General features: G+C 34.8%; 2 protein-coding genes across 2 annotated transcripts in view; one reads left to right on the top strand and one right to left on the bottom strand.

The window, feature by feature from the left end:
* LOC113238302 (upstream stimulatory factor 2) overlaps positions 1–3042 on the top strand; it is a 24519-nt gene extending 21477 nt beyond the window's left edge. Inside the window, exons 2-6 of the mRNA XM_026475139.1 lie at positions 7–84; positions 782–865; positions 1226–1347; positions 1500–1684; positions 1882–3042. Coding sequence (XP_026330924.1) covers positions 7–84; positions 782–865; positions 1226–1347; positions 1500–1684; positions 1882–2041 — 629 coding nt within the window. The 3' untranslated portion in view covers positions 2042–3042. The remainder of the gene's footprint in view (positions 1–6; positions 85–781; positions 866–1225; positions 1348–1499; positions 1685–1881) is intronic.
* Positions 3043–3970: 928 nt separating this feature from the next.
* LOC113238301 lies at positions 3971–16735 on the bottom strand. The gene is made up of 11 exons (XM_026475138.1): positions 16666–16735; positions 16424–16556; positions 16013–16209; positions 15054–15112; positions 12134–12320; positions 10444–11030; positions 9790–10259; positions 8470–8580; positions 7354–7502; positions 6211–6305; positions 3971–4833 (listed from the first exon to the last, which is right to left on the bottom strand). Exons 1-11 carry the CDS (start codon positions 16686–16688, stop codon positions 4292–4294), a joined length of 2553 nt encoding a protein of 850 aa, XP_026330923.1. The 5' UTR covers positions 16689–16735; the 3' UTR covers positions 3971–4291.
* Positions 16736–17403: the final 668 nt, after the last annotated feature.

The raw sequence follows: 17403 nt of genomic DNA, 5'->3' as shown, positions 1-17403 counted from the left end.
TTTCAGGAAGTGGCGAGCAGTCGCAACATTTTTTGGACCCAAACGACGAGGAGAACAACGCTGGATACAATTTTAGAGAGTTGTGTGAGTTCTTGATTTTCTTTATTTGTAATATTTAAATCATTGCCTAAGCTCTGGGGGGCTACTCTCGATCCCCGTCCGACATCCGTCCGAAACAATTAGTGTCAAAAAAGTAATATTCTACAAACTTAAAAGACACGTATCCAGTATGAAGCTTCATTCGCATCACGCATATCCTGATAAATGATGACAACGAATAAAGAACTAGATAATGTTTAGGATGGAAAATAGTTTGTAGTGGACTTAGTGGTATCTATTTTAAGATAAAATCCTCTTTTGTAATCAGCAGATATTACATTCATTACGTACCATTCTCAATGTTATTATTGGGGTTCACTTAAAATATGTCACTAGACTATCATTTGATATCTGTTCATCTATGCTTACATAAAACCTTTAGCGTCGTTATAGGCATGCTAGGTGAAATACACTACATCCAGTATGTTACTTATTTAGAGGCTATTCTGTGTACTTAACATTTATAGTAAAAGTTTTGTAGCTTGGATTACCAATTCTTAAATAAAATGAATAAAGTAAGAATTTAATGTGTTAAGTGGATCAAGCTCCTTGCATCGACATACTTTGACATTCCCCAAAATACCTTTCTAAGTTTTAAAGATGTTTAGAAAGCTCTGCAAAACACAATATTCTGTAGTATGTTTTACATGTTTCTGTGTAACTTAGTTTTTTTTTCTTCCAGCTGGAGCAGTGTGTACATATAAAATAGTCCAAATGACAGGTGAAGAGGCTACCAATACCATTACAACACACTCTCCATCCAATGGTACATATTTACTTAAACCATTAAACATATAATTCATTATATAATTATTTTAATTACAGAAATATTCTTCAAGAATTATTAAATATTACAAGTTCCAAAAGTGAAAATGATTTAGTCCTGTTCCTTTGATTAATTAACCTGCAGGGCTAATACGATAGGGCGCGACTTGCGTAAGAGCGACATAGAAGCGCAAGATATTGCTATTAGCTATGCAAAACAAGTAGTATCTCATACTTTATGCTGCTTTCGCGCATGTCGTGCTAGTACTGCGGTTTACTAGCACTAATTAAAAATAAATATTATTTGACCTTCTTCTAGAACCTCTTGATACTAAATTTTGAAAGATATAAACCATTTCAGGTATATCAAATGCAGAATACTTCGTCATAGGAGAGCCCGCTGACGTGTTTGGAACGACAGCAACACAGAAAAAAATTATTCGGAAAAATCCTTTACAGGCCAAAGCTGTTACAGCAAAAAAGGTAAGTCGTAAGACTAATTACATGAGTATTTCAGTTAGAATAAAAGCAAGGAACAAATCTAGAAGTAAAATTTACACATCACCTCTGTCCCTATGTGTTGCAGTTATTGTATTAAGTAACCTGTCATTGTATATTTTTCCATATTATTTCAGCGCGACGACAAACGACGAGCAACGCATAATGAAGTAGAAAGGCGTCGTCGAGATAAAATCAACAGCTGGATTACCAAATTAGCTGCTATGGTACCCAATTCCGGTCTTCCAGATACCGCAAGTAAAGGAGGTATACTGGCTAAGGCATGTGACCACATTGCTGAGTTAACAGAAAAACAAAAGAGGTGCGTACCAATTACGTTTTTCTAAATTTTTTTTCCCATACATGCCACAGGTCATTCTAAAATCAGGTTTTAGTTAAAGTCACATTTAGGTCATTTTGGACTGAATATTTGTACTAGGCTGCTTTTTAGGTTAATTTAAGTATTGTTTTGGATTTTGATCATTATGTTGCTCAAGAATAATTTTTCTGTAATTTTAGATTAGAAAAATTGGAAGTGGACAATGAAAAACATGTGCTGGAGATTTTGAGACTCAACCAGGAGATAGCAGAGTTACGGAAGGAAAACTCTGCAATGAGATGCCAGCTCGCCGACAACTGTATAGTAGTGAACCAAAGGTCAAAAACTCAAAAATCTTAGCTGATCGTAGGAACTGTGTAATAACAAAGGTGCTGAGTGAAGTGTGGTGTGTGGTTGTGCCCTCACATTGGCTTATGAATGAAAAACAGGTATGTTATAGTATAAAATGAACAATGTACCCCTTTGACATCACAGATTTTGTTAATTTATGTTGTAAGAATCATTTTGTGTTCAATAGTATGTGAACTGATATTATATGTATATTCAGAATCTACCCTTTGCCGCGTTTCAATGAAGGCATTGCCGCAAGTGCGGGCGTAGCTCATCAATATCACTTTAAGTTATGAATGAGTAGGTGCTGCCCCCTGATAGCACTATAAACGTAAACGCTCTGCATCTGCGCCCAGCTCTTGTTGTGCATGGCCTTAATTCAACCGGCGGACCGATTACTTGCTTAAATATACGAACTAACTTTTCAGTATTGCAAGCTTACATGCTGTGATACATAACCTCTCAATTTTTTTCACCAATGTGACCTTTACCTGTAACTGTATGGCCTATTCGCCGCATTTATAAACCATATAAACGCTAATACATATTTTTATTTTATTCGTAAATAAATATACCTTCCGCCTTATCAATTGAAAATCAGATGTTTGATATGTTCTGTCAACTAGTAAAAATAAATTTTACTTTAGAACCTGAAGTATCATTGTTATTGGTTACAGCATAAATTGTATAATTTGAAATATGTATTGTTGTTAAGTGTCTGTAATCTATTGAACGAGGCACTAAGAAATACCTAGTTGCGCCTAAGTAAGTTTTGCAATAAGCATATTTTGTAAGATTATTATTGATAGAGGTGAGAATATTGTTATACACATTGACCATGAGAGGGTCTACTTTACAATTAAAAACTAATCTAAATGTTATTACTCAGACAAATTAGTTTTAAATCTTTACCGTTGTAGAAATTAATAGAACTTTTCAACTATCGTCATTACAAATATTATTACCATAGTAGAATTAGAACCAGTATGGTAACTCCACACAAGCATCGCAGCGCGGCTTATGTGTGGGCGCAGTCTACGGACGCACACATTTGCATAATCTAGCATTGCATAACACTAGTCCCAACGCGCCTTTCATTTCTAAGCGAAGGTGTGCGTCCGTACACGGCGCATGGCGGTTGCACACACATACAAGCCGCGCTATTATTTTCTACGGAGTTCTATTTGTTTTATTCTACTTTGGTATTACCATCTCAAAATCCAATCAATTTGATGACCAATAATGTAAAACTTGTTTGCTTAATTGCTTAATTATGAAAGAACTAATTTCATTTTTAAAACTGTTTGTGTTATTTGACAGTTTCATAAATGGCGTCATATTGTTTAGTTGTTTATCGCTTTGTCACGTTTGAATGTAATAAATTAGTCACAGAGAAAGGTAGACATAGCAATGGGTTCTAAATTTTACTGTGTGTATCATAAGTTTTCCTTTTTATCCTGGTATTCTCTCTAAAATTCATTGCTCCTCGGAAATATGTAAAATATAATAAGGATGTTAAATGGAGTATTTTTCCACATTATGTATGAACATAAAAATTACATTAATGTCTGGTACCAATTAGCCAGATTGACAACTACGGAAATGCAAATACGTTGAAATCATTCTGCCCTACAAACACAGCGCGCCTATATAACAATAGATGGATTTTACACCATTCAATGGATCCTGTTGATCAAATAATATTGTTGTGTATATTGATATTATACAGTATGCAGTGTATTTTGTTATTTGTACACTACATAATATGTGGTTTTAGCTACACAATAATTTTAAATATAAACCTAAGTATTAGTATGTACGTAGCTGTAAGAATTGTTTCTATTTCATTGAGTACAAATAGATAAATTTGCTATGGAATTCGGTTTAAAAATATGCATTTAAAAACCTTTTTTAGACCAAATTTGCACGATATTTTTGTCACGAAGAAATCATGCAGTTCTATTCTGTTTTTTTTATAGTTATTTGAATTACTTAGTCATTGAAATAAATGATCAAGTGTTGTTGTTTCTAAAGTTTTGTTTTATTCGTGAAATTTAATATCTGCATGTATCGGACCCCGGCAATCAATGAAAGATTATTTTTAAGCCGCTATTATCCTTATTTTTGATTTTGATCATGAAGAGCAACCATAAGAAAAGTGTCATACATTACAATACATTTTATTCGTAGCTAATTCAGCAGTTAACAAAATGTGTTTTCACAATCTATCTCATAATTTCTTGATTTTCGCTCACTGACCTACATTACAGGGCTGATTATTTGGCTTATTTCTTCCTGTAAATCGGTAGTACTGCTTTCTTCAGGTAATTCCAAATCAGAATCATTTTCTTCAATTGTAGGAATGGACATTAAATCTGTAATCTTACATTCTTCAGTAACTTCCGTTTCTTTGATTTTTTCTGTTTCCTCTCTTATTTTCTCTATTTGTACTCTTACATCCTCTATTTTGTCTCTTGAATTCTCTACATTTCCATCAGAATCATTTTCTTCAATTGTAGGAATCGACATTAAATCCGTAATCTTACATTCTTCAGTAACTTCGTTTTCCTCTCTTATTTTCTCTATTTGTCCTCTTACGTCTCTTGTATTCTCCACATTTCCATTATGTATAACAATACCTCTAATTTCTTCAACTAAAAAGTCGTTTGGTTTATTGTTCGCTATAAGAGCCATGTGCATTTGTTTTTTCCTACATTGTTTAGCTCTGTCGTGGTGAACTTTCAGATCTTTGGCATTTACGAATCTAGACTTGCAGAATTCACATTTGAAACGCCTTTCATCTGCAAATGAAGTTTAGAATTTGAACAAAATACTTATGCAACATAGGTTGTTGAAAAAAAGAGCATGTTTTACACAATAAACACAAATGTGTCAGATACTATCTGACAAGCTAGAAACAAGCTAGACAATACTAAATGTTGTTTTTTTTTATGGACCGGTAGTTCCTTTTCTTTACTCATGTGCCGGTAGTTTGTCATCTTTGTCAGTTACCGAGTAAGGTAGGTGATAATAAGGCCCAGTATTTAAAAAAAAATGTTAGAATACTCTTAATTCGTACAACAGATCACGCACACATTGAAATTTAAAAAATGCGTGTCCCGCGCACCGCCCACATGGCATGCTACCTTAGACGTCGTTTGTTCTATGGCGCTGAGTGTTAATTTTGCAACTAAATTATATGAATACAAACCAACCAACTCGAAAACTTGTTATACTACGTGCTTTCTACCACTGTATACGTTATTTGTGAAAACGATACGAAAGTGTTAGCGTAGCGTAGTAAAAAGTAACCTTGACGTACAGATGTACTCGGGAGTTGTAAACTTTTTAATAGTTTCATAGTAATGAACCATATTATTTACAAGTTTTACTTTAAATATTGTATAAGGTATATTTTGCTTCATAGAAATTATTTTACTTTTAAAAGTAAGTAATACTGCATTCAGATTTTTAAAGCTTAGCTGCAAATCGAATCGACCAAAAAAACTTCTATTTTTATAATGCCGATACGAAAGGGGTCACACGAGGAGAAAGTTTTCGCGCGGTCGCCACGCGGTCGAAGAGCGGAGTCCGCGGCGGCCACTGCGCGGTCGAAGAGCGGGCTCCGCTCGGCTACCGCGTAGACAAAAGACAAGCTAGTACCTTCCAGCTAAAAAATAAATGAATAGAGCGTATTTTGCCATGACAGTTCGGTCTCTGAACACATGCACGCGGTCGCTGGGCGGCGGCCGCCGCAGACTCCGCTCGGCGACCGCGCGTGGTGAGCGCGATGAAATTCGTGTCGTATAAACGCGCCCTAAAGATTCATTCCTTATTTTAATGGTGCTATTACTATAATAACATATCTTACTTAACGCCAAAAAAATTGCTTTCACGTTAAGTTCGTAAAACTTAATGGTGCTATTACTATAATAACATATCTTACTTAACGCCAAAAAAATTGCTTTCGCGTTAAGTTCGTAAAACTTGGTAAAACTCGATATGAAACAGCTTATATCTCCAAATGGTTGCTTTTTGGAGATAAGGAACCGAAACAAAATCACCAAAACCACCTTTTTTTGTTGGGCATACATATTTCTAACCCAAAAATAGCGTTGTAGGCGGTAACCACACCATAACATTGGAACATTCTGTCGATATTATCTAAGGAAACGTACCTATATGCCGGTTAATGTGCCTGCTAATAGTATCGCGACGGGCAGCTCGGTACGGACATTTCGGACATGCAAACGGCTTTTCTCCCGTGTGAGCTCTGCAAATTTTTATTTAATATTATAAAAAATGTTAGTATCTCGTATTATTATTCTTATTACTTAGATATTAGATGTTCAGTGTATTTATTTGAAACCGAAAAACAAAGGACTATAGATGAGAAACCTTTTTGCTTATTAGAGGACACGGCGTATTTTATACTCGCGTTTACGGCGCCGTAGAGGCTCAAAAAGCAGATTGTTGCGTTTGTATCGATTCAAACGCGGTACAGAAGGTGCATAGGTTCACTAGCTGCGACTGTATAGCGTTTGAAACGCGTTTACGTATCGGCGCGTATAAAATACGCCGTGTGCATAGGCTCTTATAATATTTTATAAACGGTAAAATAAAATTATTACACTATTACACAAGTTTTTTTTCCGGATCGACAATCTTATATCCAATCGAATTGTCTGGTCGATCTAAAAATAAGAAACTACTCATTAGAATAATTTAAAGATGTATATAAAGTGTGTAGTATAGAAATTTTTGAGTTAGCTCCCTTGTTTGAAAATGTACCTGATTTATTTCTACGTAAGAGCCCAGTTACAACATATTTTACACGTTTAGTGTTCAGTACACGGTCGTTATTAAAATTATATTTTGAGAAAATAAATCTATCCGCCCTCGACTGCTATATTCTGTGGTAATAATTTATGTCTCAATGTAAACCCATACACCAGAATTAACCAAAATGAAACGTAACACGTGGTAACATAGTGTAGCTTCGAAATGTACGAACGGAAGTCCTTGTGAGTAATACACTCCCGGACACATAATTCGAGCCACCTTGCATTTTTATCCTTAAAGGGCTAGAATATAACAGTCATCGTCGAAGAAAAAATTTCTCCGGTTTTTTAAATTCAAATTTTCAATAAAGATTTAAGGTAATGACGTTTAGTATACCTGCAAGTTTCAAAGTTGCATAATAGTTCTTGATCAATTAAGCATTGTTTTAGGTTAAGGGCATTTAATATTGAAAATGCAAGGTTGCCCGAACGAAGTGTCCGGGAGTATATTACTTTATAAACAGAGACGATGCAACTTACCGCATATGATTCGTTAGATCTGATGACCTATAGAATTTTTTGTCACACTCCTGACAATGGAATCTGTATTCGCCATTATGGCGTTTTATATGAACATTAAGATTATGTTCCGTTGAGAACGCTGCACCGCATGTGGGGCAAATGTATTTCTGTGGATATAATGACTATCTTAAGTACAAAGAATTAACAGAATTGATATACACTTATGTAGGTTTACATGTGTAATGAATTACAGTAGCAATGTTATTGCGTAGTATGAATGAAAAAGCTTCCAGCCGCATATATAAATGGTATTGTGGGTGGTTGTGTAATGAATTCTTTCTCATGCTTCAAAAATTGACTTATTGCCATAGAAAAACTCATGAAATGGTGATTTTTCTTTCTTTTTTTAATTTTAGCCCCGCACTAGGGAAACCCTGTGTCACGGGTGCCATGGACACACATATAGACTACAAATTACACCCCAACTCACGAGATAAATAATTGTAGGCCATACAAATATTTCTCTTGACCCGGGAATCGAACCCAAGACTTCTACGTGGCAGACCTGTATGTTAACCGTTCGGCCACAGAGACGGTTGGATAAGTATTAGAGTTACTTAACTTAGTTGGAGATTATTATTATTATTGATATATAAAGATCGAACAAACACAAAGAAAAAATTCTTCCATTTGGCTAGATTCGAACCAGCGACCACCGTTAGCTAGCCAACTGAACTACGAATCAGCAGATCTTATGAAATTCTCCACGTGCTTGTTGTGGAGTTTCGTTTTTGGGTTTAAACGGCTTTTGTTGCCGTAGCGCCACCTGTGAGACACCTATGAAAGATTTCCTTCATGCAATAATTTGGACGCCAACTGTTAGCAACAGTATTCCACTTCCTAGATGAGAATTTATTAAAATGTCAAGAAAACTGTCTTAGGGCAGGGTACGGGCTATATGCATACGCTGCAGTTACAATATGCTATGTATTGTACTTTCGTTAATTTATCTAAGGCTATATACTTTTTCTTTTTAGTGTATTGTTTTCCAGTGTAGTGTGAGTTTAGTGTAGGCCAGTTGGCCTACGACCTCTGGAAAGTTAGCTAATATTTTTAAAATCAATGAATACTTACAGCTGGTTTTACTTTTGTTTTTTCGCCATGAATATTCATGTGCATCTTCAGCTTGCTTTCTGATGAAAACTTTTGTAAACAATGGCTGCATTCAAGCTCTCCTTTTTTGTTCTATAAAACAGAAATAGGCTTATTTGAAATACACTAATGCGTTTTGATCTAGGTCACTTCAAGCTTTATATTTAGATTTTACATTATAAGCAGTCTATCTCATTACAGATCTTTTGATCTCAGATGAAAATTGAAAACATTCTTCTATTAGTAACGAGAAGTCTGCAAAGGTTTTTAAACTATAATGAGGTTGCATTTTGTTGGCCTGATGAGTCTACAGGCACTTTACTGAAACTGTTATTATTATTACACTCATTAATACACTCATCAAAAGGATTCCCGCGAGTTCTTTGTACTTCATTCTCCATTGGCTATATAAATAAACTATTTAATAACTATTTTAGTCTTTATAACGGTCATTCTTTAATCTACGTTGTCCATCTCGTTGCTAATTGTCCTCGAATATCAATACTGTGCACAGATTCCGTTTTCACTTAATTCCATAAGTTCCAACATGCGTCTCATTTGTACAATAATTTGGTAACAAAGCACGACTTGCCTATAATTTTGCTGAGAATTTCGGTGTATAGAACAATTATAAAACCTTAACACAATCTTATTTCTCTAACAAATCAAAGTTTCTGGCCATTTACAGGTCTCAAGGTTACGGTTGTTTGATAAGACAAATGTACGCGATTTATTCACGTTCACGAGTCTTTCACATGCGTTCTTCGCTTACTTGCGGGACTCGCTTCGCGTATACGCATGGATCTGTTGCGTACGCGCTGGCAGGACTGTTCACGAATCGCTCGCTTGCGCCGGGCCGCTTGCTTTGCGTTGGATTTCTTTGCGTTGCGTGAGTTTCATATGTAGCAAACTTGATATTTCCATAAAAGCAACAGGGAACGTTTGCGGATGACAGCACCACTGGCCCATCACAGAGCAGCAGCAACCACGCGTCCACTACAACCAAATCAAAGGCACGGCGCCGCGCATGCGCGCAAGTCTCTCCGCAACGCAAGTGAAAGAGTCGTGAACCCGGCATTAGATCCGAAAAAATGGTTTCATTTCCTACGTGTAACAACCGTGAAAACCTAAGAACTCGATTCATATGGGAAATCATTATTTGAATATACCGTACTAGTTGTCTGTGAATAAGCTTGAATTGTTATCTAGATACAAATCTTATATATGTAATGCAATACTGTATTATGCGTTGGTCTCAGTCTGTTGTGTTCCTGCACAATAAATAAAATATCATCGACTTACCTTATGTCTTTTTATGTGCCTGCTGTAATTACCGTAATCAGTGAAATGTCTACCACATTCAAGACATATTTCATCCACCTTTTTATTAACTCTTTGCCGTCCTTGTACTAGCTTGTGTATTTTAGTAAGATGTATTTTTATAGCTCCAATATTCCGAAATTTTTTATCACATGTCAAACATTTAAAGTCGTCAAGATTATATTTCACGTCTTCTTTCTTAACATTCCTTTTGTTTTGTATATGTGTTGGTTCCATTTCAGATTCTTCAATTGATTCCATTTTAATATTGATAACCTTTGGTTCGTTATCATCTGAACGTTTTGGTTTAAAGAAATCTTCTAATATATCAACATCATCGTCATCATTTCCCTCGACGTTATTGAAATTTTCTATACATTGACTTGAAACATTGTCGCCAAATAAAATACTTTTTATTGTAGGTGTTAATGGACCAGAATCAACACGTTGTGCTGAAAAATGTTTCATTTCGTCATTTGTGAATAGTAGTAAATTAAAAATTATATTTTAAATATTTAGAGTCAAAGCCTGTTTTAATGGTACAGTAAAAATAAACAAAAAAACATTGTACATTTAACATTCAACTAGTACAAGAACGTACGATCTAAAGTCTTACATACTGTATTAATTACATACCATGTGGAGTTAGTAATATGTTGTCCAATGGAAACTCCTTAATTTCTTGATCTTTTAAAGCCTCATCTAAATTTTTATCTATTGTATAATCATGTTTTCCTGTATTACTGCTGACAATTTCATTGTTATCATTTTCAGTCGAGGTTTCTGTATAAAATCCTAAATGTTGTACATTATTTTCTTCAGTATTATCTACTAAATCCTTTTCTATTTGAGTAAGTTCTCTTGTAACTATTCTGTCATTTTGGTTAATTGGTTTTTCTGCAATTTCTTCCTTTATATCAATATCTTCATAAAGAATACTTTGGACAGCAAGTATCTTCTCTTTTTCTAATTTAATTCTTTCTTCAGTGTCTATTGATAATGGGTTTATTTCTGAAACATCTTTTGAATGATAATCTTCAATTGCACAGTCACTTGTCTCGGTATTTTGAAGAATTTTTTTAACAGCCAAACGACATCGATTAATTTCTATCGCAGTCTTTCCTTCTCTGTTTTTGACTTCAGAGTTAGAATGTTCTGTTAATTGTTTTATTGGTGTATAACGATCGCCATTGGTTATACGCGGTGATGTGAACGGGCTGTAACTGTAAATCACACAACATGATTTAAAAAAATTAAATGTAACAAATTAATTACAAAATAAAATTATGAATCTAAAATTGAAATGAAATCATGTTTATAAATAAATTATGTGTATATAAAAAAAATAAAAATATCGTTAAACTGTGACAACATCAAACCCAAATTAAAAAAATACTTTTAGAAAATATTAAATATTACTACTAATATAAAATGAATAATTATACCTGTCTAACTTTAACTAACAACATACATACTATCAAGTTCTTAGGTTTTCACGATTGTTACACATAGGAAATGAAACTATTTTTCCGGATTTTTAATGGTGTATATTTGATTTTTTCAAACAAACCAACGTTTCGGGCCCTTTACAGGGCGCATGGTCGCGGTTGACTGTCATGTGACTGTTTGCCAAATATATGCGGATTAAATCCGGAAAAATAGTTTCATTTCCTAAACATTAAATACTAACTTTGCATTTAATATTAAAGTATTGTCCACGCCCATTTATTAGAAAATACTCGTGTTCAACGGTAGGAAATACACGACTCTCACGCACACACACTACACATAGAAATGTTTTTGTGCGACGAATGAACGGCATCCGGAAAACTTAGTTAAGTTTATATTATACTGGAATATTTTGTTTTTAGTGCTTTTGAAATATAATAATAAATTAATTAAAAAATATATATTAGTCAAATCACATAGGACAGTAGCGTAGTCAGATGACCAGGGTAGTCTTGGACTGTTAAGAGCTTGCTAATGCGGTGTTCTAATCACCAGGGCTGGATTTACTCCACGTCCACTAGGCCCAAAGCCCACGAGCGCACAATGTCAGGGAGCGCACACTAAATAAAATATTGATTTAAAATACTTTAAAGTCTTGGGCTAGGAGCGACCAAACCTTAAATCCTGGCTTGCACATCAGTGTGTGTATAATGCCCTTAAAAGGACTGCAGTGATGAAATGCTTCTATACTATGGGAACCTATCTAACATCGCGAAAAATAATTAGTTGTTCCATATTAATTAACACTCGACTTATATATATGTGGAGCATCTGTTATTTTCATTTATTTCTGAGGTTTAGTGAGGTGATTACTTACTTGAAGTCCAATTTAAAATCAGTGTCAATAGACACATCGTCCTGCAACCAGTGCGAGTCTAGGGATTCCTCCAATACATCCGCCTCCTCTTCAATTACCTCTCGTATGATGCGCGCTTCCGTATCCGGTATATCATCCGCACGGAGAATATCAGTCATGAAGTTACGGATACTGGTGCAGGTTGATTCTGGGATAAGATATTATTATAATATAAATTTTAAAGCTGACAAACTGGCAAGTTTTATGTTTACTACTAATATTTTATGTTTTAGTGAAATGTGTTGTAGGGGATTCAGGGTCGCATTCCAGAACTCTACTCAATACTCAAGTCAGGACATGAGTATTGCAGTGAGCACTGAAAATCATACTCAAGTCCTTGCCATTAGGGTCGTATTTCCAGTGCTTCAAATCATACTCAAGTCTGCTCAAATCCTGACTTGAGCGTGAGTAGAATTCTGGAATACGACCCTAAGTTACACAGCAAAAACTATAGTATTTTGTGATTGTTCATTGTATCATTAAATATGAAAATATATATAATATAGATAAAATAAAATGTTAATATAAAGAAATATTTAACAGAAGTGTAACATGCCACGCTATATATTTCATATTAAATTTTTTCTCAAATGTGTCCAAACGTCACTTTAATAACTTTAGTATGAGTGGTACAATCAATCATAGTTCTCCATCTAGAATATATAATATAGTTAAGCTGGATACAAAATCTGACCAAATAACTTTTGTATGCCATTAACATTGACTTACTATAGCAATATAACTATAAATAAACTTAAAAATAGAATGTTATATCGTCTGTTTAAAGGTAAAACCCCATGAGTGACATTTTCCACAAAGTCTTTAATTTATATAGCAATGAGCAATGGTAAAAAAATCACTATCTCTCTGCACGTGAAACTCAATAACAAAAAGCTATTATATTATTATCTATATTATATATAAAGCTACATAGACTCACTTAGAAAAATAGAACGCATTCTTCCCGATATGGTAAAAAAAAAGATATTTATGCCGTTGTACGCGGATAGGCTCCAAGGCAAAGAATCAAATATGAAAAGACCTGAATGTGGAAAATGTAAACGCCTGGTCAATTTCCGCGGGAAGTAAAAAATGTTCGAAATTCAAATAAACAAGATGGCTGCCATACAAATTTCAAAGCCTCCTATCACGGAAACTATTAGGATAGGTAGGAGGTGCTTGAAGGAATGTCACAGAGGGTAACACTGGTCAACTGCCTGGGTTAAAAAAAATTCAAGATGGCGATTTCAAAACGGCGGCAGAAGAAAAACTTGTTTCGATCCGGCTGAAAATTGGCATGGAGGGTCTCTAGGGGTACTTAATCATAATTTGGAGTCAAAAATTTCTTTTCACCATTATTTAATATGGCTGCCATATAAGCGTATTTTTCGTTAAAAATAGCTGCCGAAAGAGATTTGCTCTGATTCGACTGAAAATTGGCATGTGAAGGCCACTAGAAATGCCGATAATAATTTGTGCTCAAAATTTGTTTTTCGCCATTTTCAAATATGGTCGTCATAGAAGCGTTCGTTGGCGGCAGAAAAAAAAATACTGATCCCTTTGAAAATTGGCATATGGGAGTCTCTAGGAGTGCTTGATAATAATTTGTTATCAACATTGGTTTTTCGCCATTTTTCAATATGAAATAAAAATAAAATTTGCTCAAATTCGATTGAAAATCGGAATGTGGAGGAGTCTATGGGTCTTTAATAATAGTTTGCGGTCAAAATTTATTATTCGCCATTTTTCAATATGTCTGCCATACAAACTTTTTGGCGGCACATGGAAATTTACTCTATTTCAGCTGAAAATCGACATGTGGGGACCTCTATGGGTGTTTAATAATAATTTGCAGTCAAAATTAACTTTTTGCCATTTATCAATATGGCCGCCATTAAAGAGCTACGTTAATTTTTTTAAAGTCGTAAGTGCCGAGGCCGTAGGCCGAGGTGTAGTGGAGGGCGAAGCCCGAAGCGTCCGCACGCCACCTTACGTAGGTAGTATACGGAGACTAGATTTCGCAGTTGCTCAAAATGTAAGGCATACGTCCCGATGTAGTGGAAATAATATCTTTATACAACTTATAGCGTTGTTGTATCTCGACCGTCTCTCTGTTAGATTTTTTTATTGCAAGCTATGCCAAAAAGATAAGTATTTAGGGAAAAACTGCCAGACAATCACTTCAAATTTCTGGTCCCAAACTAGGGAATTTTCTGTACTACGAGTAACGATAATTCTGAAGGCAATACCCAGAATACCCTGACCAGGACCAACTTAAAAATATTTTTTCCATAAATTGGCTCAAATAAGAATATGGAACCTCCTCATCAAGCGCCCATAGTACTAATCACTGTGCTACCGAAGAGCATTAAGTACACCCCGTAATCTGAAAGCGACCACGCGCCGTAGGCCGAGCCCGACCCCACCGTAGGTGAAGTATAGGGCTAGTAAACTTAATAAAATTCTTGTTTTATCTGCAGAAAGATGGTGAATTTCTTACAACAGGTACAGTACATAGTTTTTTCGTGGAAAATGTCCTAAATTTACCTTTTAAGTTTTACCTTTAATCAGACATTATATTAATAGCACAAATTAAACCCATGTACTAATCATGGCACATTAGACTTACAATGGTAATGTTCAGATAAATTTGGGCAAAAACTTTCGTATAAAAATAAAACAGTGACCTAGCACCTCAGGACGAGGTTATTACGTATATAGGTCCTTTAAGATCGTATTGCTGTTTTTAAGTTCGAATGAGGAAGTATCATATTTTCAACATTGGATATTATACAGAAAATAATATGAAATGACATTACCATGAAATTGTGAATCACATAGCAACAGTATAAACTAAAAAAAGTATAAATTATTTTTTTACCGTTGTCATCTTCTTTCGTGCTCCGTGCTGGAGTACTATTTCCACTCAATAAGGGAAATCTGGAAGCACAAACCAAGCATAATGTTATTTTCTCATTAGCTTATTATTATTAGCTCAGTCTGGACTGATGCAGTGAATTGAAAGTATCAATCACTGTCTCAGTGAAACTAATGACATTGGTTTTTTACGATACCAAGTGAAGAGACGAACAAGTAATGTGCTTGGTGGTAAGCGACAGACTCACTCATAACAGTTGCAGTCCAGTTCAGAGCTTTAAATCGCAAAAATGTGAGGAGCGGTGACAGTGCCCCTCAGATCTTTCCATACATTTTTTGTCCAATACGTAGTCTTCATCTTATACATAGTCATAGTATTCAGTACTCCAATAAATTACTTATCAAAAAAAATTAAAACATTTTTAATATTGGTTTAAACTTAGTTCTTTCTGTCTGTCTCTCCCCCCTCCAGAATGTGCTTGGTGGTAAACGACACACCTACCCATAAAAATTGCAGTGTGGCTCAGAGCTTTAAATCGCAAAGATCTGAGGGGCACCCTGAGACATTAGTTGAAAAGTCCCATGTGCGTGTAATTTCACCAGCTCCCTTACCCTTTAAAACCAAAATACAGTACTTTGATTTAAACTTTCACGATTTTTACGATTGGTCTCGAAGGGACTGACAGTCCTTGATTAAGTTCCAAATTAAAAATCAAACAAAACACAGTAATGCTCATATTACTTCTAACTCTTCGAGCATGTCCCAGTAGAACATCGTGTCACTTTTCAGAAAGATTACAAAATAGAATATAAATTCCTGCTTGAATCACTGTATTTTAATATGAACTAATTTTGACATGTATGTTTTTTTGGATCAACCAAAAATTTTGCAAAGAATTATTTACTGCAATGCACATTCGAAGTTAAATAAATGTACACTTTTGTGAACACCATATATCTTACCTAAAAGTTAACAAATCTTCATCATTGTTCTTCAAATATGAACAGATATCATCAACATCACCAGTTTCTTTCAATGCCAAGTAATTTTTAATCTTCTTTTCTGAAGTCCTACAGAGTTTTTTGAACCTGCATGCCATCTTCATGTTGATGTAGCAGTCTTTGCAAAGTTGGAATGGAAATATATCATTTCGTTTTACCTAAAAGACGAAAGCTATATAATATGTATATTACTAAAATTTTAGAAATATTAACATTGAAACTGGTGAAACTCAATGCTTTTCTGAGAGTGGTCCCACAATGTGGATTTTAACTCATTTGAGGTGAGAGTACCAACTCAACTGTCTGTAAGGAGGAGGTTTGGCCGAAGACATAATGAAACTTTTTGTAAACTGATTATAAATAAAAACCCACCTGCAATCCTGTGGAATATAAATAAAGTCTCCGGTTCTTTTCAGTGTAGTGTAGAATTTCCGTAGGATCGTCGTATTTGATTAAACATCCTCTACAAAATCCTTCCATTTTACGTTTCTTGACAAGCTTTTGGCTTTTAATAAAACAGTTTATTCAAAACATAGCACACTAAACTTGGGATGGATGCAAGTAAATAAAATAAATACATAAATAGTAGTTTGTGCCACAGACTATATACTTACTATCCACCAACATGTCCGTCCATATCAAAATATCTCTATCCCCGTCACATTTATGCTATTTACCACATGTTAGAGAGGGCTAGGCAGAAATGCTCTATGGAATGTATGGAATCTATGGATTAGTAATACTAAATAATATAATACCCGCAAAACGACGGAGCCATAGACACAAAAGTTGAAGTTGAAGTATACCATTTCATCCTTACAGGTGGACAAAAAATAGCTTAGAGGATGGAAAAAAATAACAGAAAAATAGTCTAAGGGTCGTATTCCAGAACTCTACTCAATGTTTAAGTCAGGATTTGAGTATGATTTAAAGCACTAGAAATCACACTCAAGTCCTTGCCATTAGGGTCGTATTTCCAGTGCTTGAAATCATTCTCAAGTCTGCTCAAATCCTTACTTGAACATTGAGTAGAGTTCTGGAATACGACCCTTAAGATTCCATCCTTTAAGTAAAATACGAAAATTAGTAGGTTACTAATTTGTCATTTGAATGACAGGATTAGTCTAACGAACGAGCAGATTGTCGAATATCGAAATCATTCGCAATCGCGCACCGCTATGCCCATTTCCAAAGAAATGTATCGATTCTAGTAATAAAATCGTGATCATTCATATAAAAGGCCATTTATTTAAATAGCTTAGCTAGATTTTTTTTCTCTTATAGTTTGGCACTACGACGTCCAGCCTTTGGCCATATGCAATTTCCACTGAGTTGCAAATTTTTGATAATTC

This window comes from Hyposmocoma kahamanoa, unplaced genomic scaffold, assembly GCF_003589595.1.
Source record: "Hyposmocoma kahamanoa isolate Upper Pololo Valley unplaced genomic scaffold, ASM358959v1 95, whole genome shotgun sequence".
Taxonomy (NCBI): domain Eukaryota; kingdom Metazoa; phylum Arthropoda; class Insecta; order Lepidoptera; family Cosmopterigidae; genus Hyposmocoma; species Hyposmocoma kahamanoa.
Note: the sequence above shows the minus strand (reverse complement) of the source record. Positions and strands in the feature narration are given on the sequence as shown.

Excerpts from the sequence above, each read along its gene's own strand:
- LOC113238301 (XM_026475138.1), bottom strand. The coding sequence starts at position 16,688 with ATGGACGGACATGTTGGTGGATA. Across the intron at positions 7,503-8,469 it reads AAACAAAAGTAAAACCAGCT|AAATACATTTGCCCCACATG; the intron begins GTAAGTATTCAT and ends TTATATCCACAG. Across the intron at positions 6,306-7,353 it reads GATCTAACGAATCATATGCG|AGCTCACACGGGAGAAAAGC; the intron begins GTAAGTTGCATC and ends AAAAATTTGCAG.